At 37.9% G+C, this 15,064-nt stretch overlaps 1 protein-coding gene across 4 annotated transcripts in view; it reads right to left on the minus strand.

The window, feature by feature from the left end:
* Positions 1-15,064, minus strand: part of LOC122802739 (ICOS ligand-like) — a 764,505-nt gene that overhangs the window by 111,725 nt on the left and 637,716 nt on the right. For all 4 annotated transcript variants that reach the window (XM_044072506.1, XM_044072504.1, XM_044072505.1 and 1 more), the window contains one exon: positions 3,323-3,682. In XM_044072506.1, the coding sequence (XP_043928441.1) occupies positions 3,323-3,682 (360 nt within the window). The remainder of the gene's footprint in view (positions 1-3,322; positions 3,683-15,064) is intronic.

Below are 15,064 nucleotides of genomic sequence, written 5' to 3' on the forward strand. Positions count from 1 at the left end.
TTATAAGGAAGTTTTTAGTAACAAGAAGTTCCTTTAGCACTTTTAAGAATCTATTGTGGTTATCTGGGAACTTAGATGGTGTCTTATAGCAGGTTCCAAATGGAGAGGGATCCGAATAGAGAGGAGTCCGAATGGAGAGATGATAAATCACCAAGCAAAGGAGAGTAGTATTGCTGAAATTGAATTCATCCTCAAGTCTCGCTCGGTGAGTGCCTTCACTAGGTGGACCCTGTTTTTCACAAAATCTCACCAAGATGACACTGATATATGGACATGGGAAAGAAAGAGAGATTTTATATAATGCAATATTTATGCAGTCGAAAGCCAAATTAATCAATACCAAAAAGGCAGCATCCAAAGATATTCCAAGAAAAATACAGGCAAAGGCATCCAGATATGGAAAAATTCACAATAAAAAAAATAATATCACAAAAAGAGAATGTAGGAAAAGTAGTGTATGTAGTCAATATAGTAAAGTGGAAGTTAAAAAAATAGAAGTTAAAGTTATGGAATGCCTGCGGAGTGAAGGATTATCACAGCATTTTGAAAAAAATCCCCAAAGTAAGGAAAAACAGGAAGATCAGGAGCTATCTGAAGAAGATGGTGTACTATTTATGCAAAGGAGAAAGCAAAACAAATCAATACAAAAAGAGCAGCAAAACATATCTGAAGAGAAATACTGGCAAAGGAATGCAGACATGGAAAACTTTACAATACAAAAAATAAGAAGACAAAGAAGAAAGGTAGAAAAGAAGATTAATAATGGAGAAATTAAAGAAATAGAAACTGAGGTTATGGAGTACCTGCAAAGTGAAGGATTCAGTGCAGGAAATCTAACTCAGAAAATACTGCAGCAGGCTAAAGCAATGGACATCCAAATTAAGGAGGAAACGAGTGGAACAGGAAGCAACACATCAGTTGCCATATGAGGATATTTTGGAGCCTTTCACAGGAAACCAGTATAAACACTCACCTGAAGCTGGACAGCAAAGGAAGGAACAGGAAACTGTTCAGCTCTGATGCAGTCAATGTTGTAGAGTGATAGGCCAGTGAATTCCCATATGACAGAGCCTTATATTTAAATTTCAGTTAGTTTAATTTATATAATTAGAATCAGATCCATATTGATGAAAATGTCTTTTCCCAACATGCTTTTGCAGTTACTTTACATTACTTTTTAGTTCTAGGTAGACAATTTTGTTTTTTGAGATTGTTTTTGTGTGTAGTGCGCCTTTTTGGGGGGGGAGTTTATGTGTGCAGTGTGAAAAGTGATTTTATTAAAGTAAATAGAAGATGTGGTCTGTGTTTTATTTCATTTTGTATATAAGAAATTGTTTTGCAAGCACTCACATGCACACACAACACACACACACATGCACACACGCACACACACACACACACACACACACACACACACACACACACACACACACACACACACACACAGACACACACACGCACACATGAACACATGCACACACACACACACACACACACACACACACACACACACACACACACACACACACACACACACACACACACACACACACACACACACACACACACATGCGCACGTGCACACACACACACACATGCGCGCGTGCACACACACACACACACACACACACACACACACACATACAGATTTTTGGGGAGGGTCATTACATTGCAATCAATGTTAATTGCTAAAGCAATGGACTCTTTACACTTCAGGCAAGAGAACAGAATGGTGCAGTCATTAATAGGCATCAATTAATAAGCTTGACAGGCGGAGTCTTGAGACCTGGTCCAACAGGAATCAGCAACACTGATTGCCATTATTACATGTATGACTCTGCACCCTAACTGTGCTATCAACATTTAAATATCATATGCTGTGTCTTAAAAAAAGATTAAGTAACTTAAAAAAACAAATAAACACTTGAGTAATTGAATTAAAGTAACTAAAAATTATACAAGCTGTTTTGAAAGTAGTATTATCTGGACATTAAGACAAAATAGTAATGTTTTATAAGATATTTTTATACTTTACTTCTATAAAACTGCATACAGCAGTTTACTTTATTTTGTAATGTTTATCATCTGCCTCAAAACAAATGTCTTGTTTTTGTGAGCTACTGTGAGTCAAATGTTGTTTATTTTTGCAAGGAGAACTTGCTTGCTTGCTGTATTATAATCACTTTCTGTAAATGGGCAGTGTTTTAAATAACTTCTAGCAAAATGAGGTTGCAGTTGCATGCTGCATACAAGCTGCATCCTGTGTTTCAACAGGCTATTTCATTTAACTTTCACTAACAAATTGTGAAGTTTTAAGCATGCTACATAACTAGACCAAAACTTCTGTGTCACACTTGAAAAGAGCTTGTCATTATTTTGCAAAGAAACAAACAAACAATGGGAAATAGAATGTTGATCCCCTTCATGGTAATTGGGCAAGGGCATCCAAATAGCAAATAGAATTAAATGAAATAAATTAAACTTGTAATAGTGGAATAGATTTAAAGGCATAAAGTGGCAAAGGCAAGTCTTCACAAATAAGGTAGTGTTTTTTAAAATGAAAAAAGTACTGCTCAGCTATTAAGTGACTGTATGTTTATTGGCATTTACTGGCCTTTTCTTACAAATGACCTCTAGTCATAACCCCAGAAAAAAATCATAAACTGGCATACCTAATTCATTTCTGAAATGAAATGTGAATTAAACAGTTGGGATAAAACACTGCTCATGTAGTCTAGAAAAAGAAATCCTTTGACTGTAAAATTACACACCAGATGCTGACTCCTTTATGTAGCCTATAGCATGTTCAGTTTGGAAATGCACATGTTCTGATTTTGTTACTACTGTGCAGTTCTTAATATTTATTTTTCTGTTGTATTCCTTTTCTGGTTAGATGATGCTTTACCCCCTGTTGTTTCTGCTCTACAATAACATTACTAGGTTTTCTTGTTGATTCAACGTGCTCTATTCTAATCTGATTTGTGTAACATGCCCAACCTGATTAAACTTATCGCCTTGTTGACTGCTTTATGCATCAGGTCACAGGATTACCTTGTTATAGAAATGTTATATAAACAAGCAAGTACATCACATTTGTCTATGAGTAGTGCAAGCATTTATTCCTAATTTATTTCACGCTGATTTGTTGGGACAACCCTCTGAACCAAAAAATTCTTTAGAATGGAAAAAGGATAACCTGGTGAAAAATAATAACAAAATCAAGTTTAGTTCTTTATTATATTAAAAATGGTATTAAACCTTGACCGGAATGTTTTATTACTTTGTAACATGTAATAAGGCTGAAGGAACAGGAGACACTTACCACTCACTTGCAAGTCAATTGAGCAGACTAAACGCATATTATTCTCTTGTTGGTAGTAGCACTCATAAACGTCTTCATCTGACACTTTAATTGATATCAGTTGAATAGAAAAGTTACCATTCTTAAGCTGATCCAAAAAAAGTTTAGTCCGTTGCTTGTATTTCTCACTTTGATCTTGAAATTCTTCTTTCCCATCATTATAAACATGCACTGCTTCTACTGGTTTTGGTGTATCATTGGATGTCTGCCAATATATACGTTTTGTTTTTTTGCCTGCTCTTTCGTTGTAGCCAGAAATGAGGCATGGCAGTGTTATTGTTTCCCCAAGGACTGCAGTAACTGCAAGGATGGAGCATGTTCCTGAAAAGTGCAGCAGAACCAAGTTAAAACAGAGAATAGGGCACTGGTAAAAGTAACATTTAAATAACAATACCTAATTAAAAATTATTTTTCTTTTTGAGAGATGCAGAGTAACATAATAAGGATGATTACCAGCAAACCCAGTTCACCCATAATTTTAAAATAATTCTCAGAGTAACAGTACCAGTACAACGTCTTATATGTCATGCTTTGTTAAATGCTTCAAATTTTACTTGCCTCTATAATGGACTTTTTACCCAATAGACCTTTTTATGGACACATCAATTTCTATTAGGATAGCAGTGGTACAATGAGATATCAGTGTTTTATTTAGTTTCAATTTATCCATTTCACTAGTACATGTCTGTCAAGCAAGGACAATGCTCAAGGAAATAAAGTCATGTGCTCACTAAAAGGTAACATATGTGGGGTCCTTTTAAAGAATGGACTAGATCTGTGGTCATGAAGTGATGAAACCTAGATACTGTTGTAAACAATTAACTTAGACCTGTACTACAGTATCACCACCTTTTTGGTCAACAGAGATAAAGCCCTGACTATGACTTAGATTTCCTAGGTTTGGCTAGTGGCCTGGATAGGGGGTGAGCTGACCAGAGAGAGACAGGAAGAATGAGGTGCTCCCTGCTCACCTCTGTCTGGAAGGAGGCTTGAGGAGCACATTTCCAGAGTGCAAAATATGTTGTGAATCCATGGCAGAGACAGGGGATCAGTAGAAGTGTTTGCCACCAAAGGGACAGGGCTGAATGAGATGATGTCACTCACAGAAGCAGCAGAGTTGCCCTTGTAAGTGCCCATTGCACACCACACCTTACAACAAAAGTGTGCATGTATGTGCAGAGAGGAAACTAAAAAAAAACTGATTCCTCCCTGTGGATGATGGAACCATTCCCATTGCTCAACACTTGTCACTCCAGGAATGAATGGTCATTATGGCTCTTTCTTCTGAGGGAACAAACTGGTTGAAAGACGTTAGAGGAGGAAGGCTGATTATACTTCAGTAAATTTTAGTGTTGAAAGAATTCCAACTATGGATGCCCTAAACCCAAATAAACATGAAGGTTTTATTTCTTTTTGCTTTCTAATCATCTTCAAGATTTTCAAAAGAGTAATATCTAGCTGACCACAGTGGTGCTTGTAGTAGTAAACAAGAAAAGGTAACCCTGATATAAATGGAAGAAAACCAGTAGAAAACACCAGCCTGATGCAGATTTTCAATTGAAAGATTATTTTTAAAGCCTGTAAGCAAGTGTTATGTTCCAATTTTTTCCATTTATTTTATTTTGTCACTAGCTTAGTGAGTTCAGAGTAATTTTAGATTGTAACCCTACTATGCTCTATTTTTTTCTCTCTGATAATGTAAAGATTAATGTGCCTACTTCAGAGTTTTGTATACTCACATTGACAAGGTTTATCTCAGTATAAAGTCTTTAGATCACATTACTCTTAACAGCAGCTGTACAAATGTCCCTTTAAATAAACTGCTGGCAGATAGCAACTTACATTAGGACTAAAGGAATGCAGAGAGACTCGTCTTCAATATAGTGAACCTGACAAAGAGACAGTAGGGACGAATTATCATTGAAGCCTCACTGGTAGAGAACATTGATAATCAACTTTGTATTCAAGCTTTCAGACATGAATCTGTATGTTCTAGGCTCTTTAGTCAAAAGATAAAGCTTGGTGGTGGGATGGTCAGGTGGTTGAGTCACTATCTGGACAGATTCACAACACCAAAAGTAAGCACTGAAGGTATTCTGAAAACTCATAGCAGATGGATCTGTGTGGGATGAGTTCAGTTCTGACTTCTGGAAGAACTTCTCCAGTGCACTAGGTACGTTCATGCATGTGGAATGTCAATAGTTAAAGTGAAAGCATAGATCTGTGTTGAGAAAAGATATTGGTGCTTGTCATGGTGGTAACTCCAGGACCCACTGATGGGTGAAAGTGGTGAAGAAAAACATCAGGTTAAAGAAAGAAGCCTTCCATGCACTGCTAGCAGTGGTGTTTTCTAGGTAATCCAACAAAAGGTCAGGAATTCAACATCTACAACAGTCTCTAAAGGGAAGCCCTGAGTGTTGGCTGTGGGTAATATATTACCCAGACTATTCTTATCTAGGGTGGTGAAATGCTGTCCTCTAGGGGGCATTGTCTGGCAGTGGACTGAGCATTTTGAGGAACTCCTGAATGGGTTAGGCATAACGTCCTTTGTGATGGTGGTGCCCAAAGCAAATGGTGGGACTAAATCCATTTCAGACATCAGGTCAACGTGACAAACAGTTTCACAAAGCCAAAACTATAGGAGTAAATAAGATCCCACTGGTAACATGTAAAAGATTGGATATTGTTATGATCCCATGGATAATGCTTCCTTTGATTGTTTCTTGAAGGTGGGGACAATACATCTTGACTAGCCAACTGGGGTGGTGGTCCCCATATTAAAAAGTGAGACAGGAGGACATGCTCCAATTATAGGAAGATGATGCTGCTCAACTTCCCTGAGAAAGCCCCACAACTATGCCAGTAGTTCAGGAATAGCAAATTGGTTTCATCCTGGCTGTGAAGAAGGGGACTAATTTGTTGTACTTGTACAAACACTGGAGGAGTCATGGGAATTTGCCAGTATAGTCTACATATGTTTTGTTGACCTGGAGAAAGCATATGATAGCACACCATGGAATGTTTTCTAGGGGCTGTTACATCAGTATAGGGTTCCAGAGTCATTGCTATATGCCATTCTGACCCTGTATTTGCAGAGCCAAATGTGTGTCTGTATTCTGGTCATTAAGTCATATACACTCAGGATGGGCATAGGACTTCACCAAATGCCTTTTCAGCATTTTCATGAGCAGGATTTGATAATGCAGCTGAAGTTTAGACAGCAGCCTACCTAGGATGTGAAGGTTAGCTACAACTTTGCAGTTTGAAGATGATGTTGTCCTCTTAGCCACAAGAGACCATGATCTCCAGTGCACACTTTAGCTGTTCACTGCTTTGTGTAAAATGGCTGGGTAAAATCAGCCCCTTGAAGTAAAAGGTCATAAAACATAGTGTGTTCTCAATAGGGGGGGGGGGGTGTCTGCAGTTTTTGAGGCCTTGTTCATGAGTGAGGACAGAGGGGAATTGGGAGAGTGATCAGCAGCTGGGTGCAGTGGCAATTCTACAGACATTGTATTGGACTGTGTTGATGAAGAAAAAACTGATGGCTAAAGCTATCAGTTTACTAGTCATTCTACACCCACATCCTCACCTATTGCCATGAGACTGGAAACACAGTGACAGAAGTAAGGTTCCTTCAGACGTGATAGGAAATCTGTGAGCACCTCAAAGTACAGTTACTGCTCCTATCAGTTAAGAGAAATCAGTCGAGGTGGTTTATGTACCTAGGGAGCATGCCCATTAGCCTTCTGCTGTAGGAAGTGTGCAAGGCTACTTGGAAGATTACTCTAGAAAGTATCCTCTTGGTAGTATCCTGCGGTGATGCAGTGGTGCAGCAGTTAGCTTTGTCACCTCACAGCAAGAGGCTGTCCAGTTTGATTCCTGGCTGGGGTGCCTTCTGTGCAGGGGCCTGCATGTTCTCCCTGCATTTGCGTGGGTTTCCTCTGGGTGCTCTAGTTTCCTTCCACATTCCAAAGACCTGTGTTTGGAGCATTTCTCCCTGGGCCTCAGCTGTAAATGTGCTCTTTCCCAGTCTGACTTTCCCGGTAAACAAATGTTAAATAAATAAATGCCATGCAAGCAGGATTCTAATGTGTTTCATGAAAAATACTAAAGCCATATCTGATAAATGAGAACAAGTGCAACTACTTAACAATACAGACTAATCTGAGATATAAGTATGTATTTTTAGGATCTGATTATTCTTTGACGTTTAGATGTAGACATATGATCACTATACCTGCTAATATGTACATATGTTTAAGTATATTATTTCTTAATGCCTGGGTTATCACTTCTGTATCTCTTGATACACAGCTATTGCTAGTTATTACCCTGCTGTAACAAATTTACTGTTTTTGTCTTTATATGAAAGTGTCCTTTAATCAACAGCATGTACAAAAATATGCATATTATATAATGTCATAGGCTTCATCTTTAAGAAAGTGTCCTTAATCTAGGCGGCTATAAAAAATACACATAGTGTATAACTCTTCAAAGCATGAATATGGGGTACAGATATTGTATAACTACCTGAAATATTGTAATATAAGTAACAACAGACTGTAATGGTATTGGTGGGGATGGATAATGTGTATTCCTGTCTAATGTTTATTATGCCAGAGGGACTATGCCCTGCTTTTGCTGATGTAATGCTGTACATTGAACAAGTATAATAGTTTGCATACACTTGACATACCTGTTTTGTATTGGCCCTGTAGCCTGAATTGAGGCTGAAGTGGGTCCAAGGACCAGTTCACTTAAGTCATTTGACATGTGTATGTGTTGACATATATATATATATATATATATATATATATATATATATATATATATATATATATATATATATTTCCTGGTTAGGGGTCGCCACAGCGGAACTCCGGTCCGCTAATGATTGGTAGTGGATTTTTATGTACAGGGTTACCAGCCCTGATGCACAACCTTCAACGAAGGCACATTCACGTATGCCTCCACACAGAAGACGCTCTAGCTGAGAATCAAATGGGACAACTTCTTGCTATGAGGTGACACCGCTTCCATAGCACCACCACCGCAGTCTGTATGTGTGTGCGTGAATAAAAGACCAAAAAACATGGTCCATTGTTTGCCTACCTATAAAGTGTCATATATACTTGTCTACTGGACCATGTTTTTTGGTCTTTTATTCACACACACACACACACACATATACATATATATATATATATATATATATATATATATATATATATATATATATATATATATATTCATGTACATAAGTTGCATTTTTAAATGTAGGAATAATTAAGTAAAAATCATTCAAGTTTTAATTTTTACTTTATAATTACCCACACTTGTATCAACTATGTGTTTAGCTCCCCTAGTATTTTAGCTGAAAGGGTATTACACCTTGTTAATTTTTTAATCTTTAACGTATATATTTTTATTATATGCATTATTTATGTGTAGGTTTCTGATATGTTTTGTATATGGTTTTAAGTATACATATTGTAAATGGAGAAGATATCTTGTATTAGTTGAATTGTTTACTGTTGCCACAATGGAGTTAGATGTTTTTATAACCCTACATGAATCAGTGAATGTAATTCACTGATGGTTAATTTGTGATTGGTTTAATTACTTGTAAGTATATAAAGTGGTTAATTGTTGCCTTTTCTTTTGTCTGATGAAGTTGGAGCATTGTCACTGAAGAAAGCACTCACAATAAATAGTGTGGTTTGGAGTATTTACAGCCTGCTTGCTTTTTTGTTATTTTAACAGACTAACTAGGCATGGCCATCTGGCAGAACAGACAGAAGACATGTTGGAAAGATTACATTTTGCAGTTTGCTGGAAAAGCCTTGAATTGCAAAGGATGAGCTAGGGACTCTTGCTGAGTATGCAGAAGTCTCACCAGCTTTGTTTAGGTTACTACAGCTGAGATCATCACAAGGCAGGTTGTTCATAAGATGGAATGATGGATAGCAGGGAACACTACTGAAGGGTGAAAGTAAGTACAACACCTACAATAGCATGATTCCACAGTGGGAAGGTATATGACAGACACACTGGAGGCTTTGATAGAGTGATCAAAGCAGCTGATGAGGGTGGAGGCATGGACATGGGCAGTGGCCCTGGTGTGGTAGTCTGGATAATACATAATCCACTCAGACTGTAGGTAAGAGTCATACCTCTCAAACTTTTAGGGCAAAACATCTGCCCAAAACCATAAATAATGGGGGGACAAAGGCCCATAAATATGGGCAAATTTTAAGTATTGCTCTTACAAACTTACAATACTGATAAAATAACAGATTTTGCATTATCATGAATTCTCTGAAGGGTTTGAAGTCTGAAACTCAAATGTCTATCATTATTTTCTGACTTCAATCCTCAATAATTTGTAAATGATTTGTCAGAAAACCAAAGTTTTATGAGAAACAGACCAAAATATGAGGCAAAAATCTGAACTTTCTGCAAAAATCTGGACAGCTGAGAGGTATGGAAGAGTTAATGAAGAAAGTTTTCAGAAAGAATGCTTAGTGCAATATATTTATTATTATTTTTGTAGTCTTTTTATTTCTTTGCTGATGACATTTAATAATGTCTGATTTTAAAAATATGAAACTAACAGGTTTATTTATTTATTTATATTTGCTTACCATGGTAGTGAACTGATCAATATTGACCAATTTCAGACTCAGCCTGGTTGATTGCCTCAGTGTCTGCCACCAGATGAAAAATTCATCTTCTGGTGGCTGCCAGGTGGAATCTTTGGAGTGGGGGAGGGTGCAGATTGTGGAAGCAATTTTTAAGTTTGATGGCATCTGGACAGTGAGCTGGGGTAATTCCAATGGCTATGATTACCTAGTTTTCTCACCTGTCACTTGCAGTGTGTTGCTAACATATTTTATGGTGAAGTATTATGATGAGACAGTACATTGCTGATTTGCTAGCAATAATCCTGCCCCTTAGCAAGCATGTCTGTTTTCATATTTTTAAGCTACAATACTAAGAAGAGAGTGTACATCCTACACATGTTTATGTAACACACCTCTGAATGGTGCATGATGAGACTGTGAGGGCAGTTCATTATTCATACTAGTAGCGTGCTAAGCAGTGAAAAATGTGTGAAGTGGGAGATCTGCAGCTTTTAGGGGGGGGCACTATGACATTGTAAGTAACAGTTCAATTTAAAAAAAATGGTGGGGCATGTGAAATGTTGCATGATGCCTGTGGGGGTCAGTTAGAGGATGTTAGGGGATTGGGAAGAGAGATTAGCTGGGTAGTTTACAGGGAAATGATGGGAGGATGTGTGTGTGTATGACTCCTGGGTATGCAACAGAGTCTGGAGGATTTGGGATATTTGCTTGGAGGTGTTTGCAAGTATATTTTTGTACCCTGGGCAGGCTCTGGGGAATTTTTCCTCTGGTGGACTGTGAGTGTTAGAAGTATGGTGAGTGGGGGGTGGGTAGTTGGGAATATATTTTTTGGGGGTGTGCTGAGTTGGTGGACTTTGGATGTTTACAGAAGATTGCTCTGTTGGGGGTGCTGGGTGAGTGGATTGGTATGGCTGGACCAAGGTGATTTTTCTTGAGCTGTGATGCAGTGTGAGAGTTGCCTGGATGTGGTGGGGCCTTGCTGAGTTGCTTCTTGTGGTTGTCAGTGGGTCAGTTACTGGATGGTGGAGGTCAGAGTTTGGGCCAACTGTGTTGGAAGTGGTGAATGTGGTGTGGGGATGGGGCAGGTGGAGCTGGGTTCTTGGAGGGGGGTTGGAGTGATTGCATGGGGAGGATGGGAATTATGGGGGCTGTGTATGTGTAGTCGTGTTTTGGAGGAGGGGAAGGTGGGATTTGAATAAGCTATGTAGTTTTTGATGAACAATGACTGTATAGAAGTTTATATGTGATGTGCAATGTTTGTGAGTGAGAATGTGTCAACATGGTTTGTTTTCATTTGTATGGGTGTGTGATTTTCTACGTCATTGGTAATGATTCAGTGGAGATGTTTCTTGCTTTAAGAAATATTTAAATAAATAGCATTTTTCATCTGATGGCAGGCACTGAGGCAGACTACTTGAAGGCTGTCTAGCTCTTACCATACATTTCTGCAGGCTGACTGATACATTCTGTGGTGAGAAATATGACCATTCAAGGTTAGTGGAATGTAGGAACAAGGTCAGTATGGACTGACAGTGTGGTCATCCATCAGACAAGTCTAACAGCTTTCAGAATGTTTGTTTTGTGTCATACACAGCTGTCTAATGAGCACTACAAACAGAAATGAAACTGGTTCACAGCTGTGCTGCATTTCTGAAGTCCCCCCCCCCTCCAATATGATAGCAAATTCTGTTTGGATGATAATTATTTTCATGGAGTTGCAGTCTTCTCACAAATAAATGACTTTTGATGTAATAGTTTGTCTGCGTTGTTTAGCTACACAGAATTTATCACAAATATTTATAAGAGAATCGTATAATCATAATAGATAATTTTCAGTTTGTTATTGTTTTGTATCATGCTTGTGATATAGCTGTATATTCCTGGAATTTAAGTTTTGGAGGTATACAGTTAATCTGATAGCATGAAAATTACACAAATAAATAGATATAAATAAATTAAATAAATAAATTGATTAATATTGTTCTTAATCCAGTTATTTCAAATAAAGTGACTTTTGTTTGAAAGCATGGTGGCTTACTGTTAAAATATCTGCCTCACATCTTTAAAGTTTAGCATTCAGTCAAGACCTATAGTTGCCATTGATGTAGAGTTGGCATGTTGGCCCCATAAGGGTGCGTGTTTGTGAGTGCATTTTCTCCATTTACTCTGTGACCCACCTCCCAAATAATACAATGGTTGGTTTGCTACTCTAAATTATGTATATACAGTGCATTTATCCTTGCTCTTGTGGCCAGAATCATGGCAGACCTAGCCAGGCTTACCAGTTAATTTATCAAGTTAATAAATAAATAAAAATAAATAAAGGCTGCTATCAAAAATCATGACCTGTGAGATTGGATGTCTCCAAGTGGAAATGTCACAGTGTCAGTGATGCAGTAGATAACAAACTCACTTCTTGTGCAGAATGTTGTAGTAACATACTCACTTTTGGTGCAGAGTGTTATGGGTTCTATTCCACCACCAGGTAGATTGATGGCTGACACTGCAGTGCAGTATAAGGGGGGTACCCAGAATAACTGCAACAGGTACATCATCTCTTTCTTCAGTTTTCTTTCAAACAAAAAAAAATTCAAACTAGTCTCTTCCTTATTTCAAGACTTGTCAAAGTTTGTCATAGCAAACTTCTACTTCAAATGTCCTCACTAGGTCTCTCTCAGCACACCCTTCTGTAGTCCAAAAGCTACCTGTCCAATAGGTATCTGTCAGTAAAATGGCGCTCCACACTGTCTGCTTATCTCCCAGTCACCACTGATATACCACAATGCTCTAGCCTTGGTCTTCTCCTGTGCTGTCACTCTCATTTGCATATCTGATAACATGGTGCACTTTTATAAAAATTGCTCAGAAAGCTTTAACAGCCATTGAAACATGGCTTTGTAACTCACAGCTCATGCTCAACCCAAAAAAGACCAAACTACTACTTTTTTCTCCAAATCCCTCTCTCATGAAAAAAGAAAATTTAAAGTCCTCTCTCTTGATATTACAACCATTGAAGTCACTTCTCATAGTAAATTATTGGGAGTGATAGTGGATGACATTTGACCTGCATATATAAAATTTCATAAGAAAAACTCATCAACTAGGGATGCTTTATAGGTCAAACAACTTTCTCACTGGCACAGCTAAAACTATACTACCTAACTCTTCCCCACACTTCTTTATGGTGCTCCCATCTTTACTAACCTCCAGATTTCACAAAATTAGAACTTGAACAATGCTATAACAAAATTGCTAAATTTGCAGCAAATACCCCTATTAGAACCCATTACTGTATAGCACTTCTTCTTCTGTCTTTTTCCTGGTTAGGGGTCACCACAGTGGATCATCTGTCTGCTCATGATTGGCAGTGGAGTTTTACAGCGTCGAGTTGCCAGCCCAACTTTCCACAGAAGGCACACACATGCACACACTCACACCTAGGGCCAATTTAGAGTGTCCAATCCACCTACTGCATGTCTTTGGGATGGGAGGAAACCAGAGCACCTGGAGGAAACCCATGCGACCAGGGGAAGGACATGCAGACTCCGCACAGAAGGCACCCTAGCCGAGAATCGAACTGGAGAACCTCTTGCTGTGAGGCGGCAATGCTAACCACTGCACCACCATGACTGCCCCCATCACTGTCGCCCCATCACTGTATAGCACTAAAAAGCCTATATTGTTTAGAACTACCTCATTAACTAACATACACACAGCTTCTTACCAAGTATAAAATTATCCAGCTTCCATCTGTCTGTCCAGCACTGAAACACATTCTACACAACCATGTTCCCAGTCTGTCACTGTGATCCAGTGACTAAAATCTCCTGTCTGTCTACAAACCTACTAAATCTGCTGGACATTGTCTGTATTCATATAAGGTTGCTAAGACCTGGAACTCCTTACCTGCATCTACCAGGTCAGTACCCTCCCTCACATTTTTCAAAACCACTCTGAAAGACTTCCTATCTAAAACAGCTCTATTCTTGCTCAAAACTAGGATAAACTATATCCCTGGATGTGAACAAATACCTTTTCATTCTTTATACCTCCATACTCTCCTTTTGTCAGTTATGTCCTTATTTCTATCAAATTCTCTTCCCTGACTTTCTCTCTAAATATACAATAAGGCCTGTTTTTCTCACTTCATATCGCAATTCCTGTTTGTATTAGACTAACTTACCTTTAATTTCTCTACAAACTGTCTAAAATTTCTCTAAATATTAAACGATTGTCATATGACTTGTATCGATTCTTAACCAATGTTTTTATATTATGTCTAATCTGTTATGATTATTTAAACTGCATATGTTTTTGTTTTATTATTGAAGATAGTAAAATTACTGTCTTAAAATGTTTTGTAATAATTTGGAGCTTTTCTCTGCCTCTGCTGAAAATCGGCTTCTACCCAATTAGACTTTCTTGGTAATCTAATGTCAATAAATAAACAAATAAAATGGTTGAGGGTTGGCACAGTGGTTAAAATGTTTACCTCACAGACAGGAGGTACAAGGGGTTCATTCTCACCAAGGTAAATTGGCCAGGCTTAGAATGGTCACAACTGCAGCCAGCCTAATACTTACCTAGGAATCAGTAATACCAGTGCTAATCTAACTCTAACAAGTTAATTTTCAGATAATTTTAATACAAGTACTAGGTCTTTATTCATTTATTTATTTATTGACACTTGTTGACAGGGAAAGTCCACTGGGTTAGAAACACATTTCAATGGAGGTCTAGGGAGAAAAGCTCAGGTTACAGATAAAGATTTTTACAACAAGATAATAATTGCAATAATAAAACAGTGAACAAAATGTTTTTATACAATTTCCTAGGGATTAATAGTACACAGAACAGAAAGTTTTATACAATCTGGTTTGCTGTTAGTAGTACACATACAGTATTTTTAATGGCATTCAATGTATACATTCATAGTACACAGTTCATTTGTACACTGCAATACATGGAAAATTTGGGATTTAGCCTACTAATGATTATAGAGACAAGACATTGATTGATATACCTTATCTGAATGTACAAAAGTCAAAGGAGCTAAGTT

Source organism: Protopterus annectens, chromosome 5.part0 (assembly GCF_019279795.1).
Source record: "Protopterus annectens isolate FY-2018-M chromosome 5.part0, PAN1.0, whole genome shotgun sequence".
NCBI lineage: Eukaryota > Metazoa > Chordata > Ceratodontiformes > Protopteridae > Protopterus > Protopterus annectens.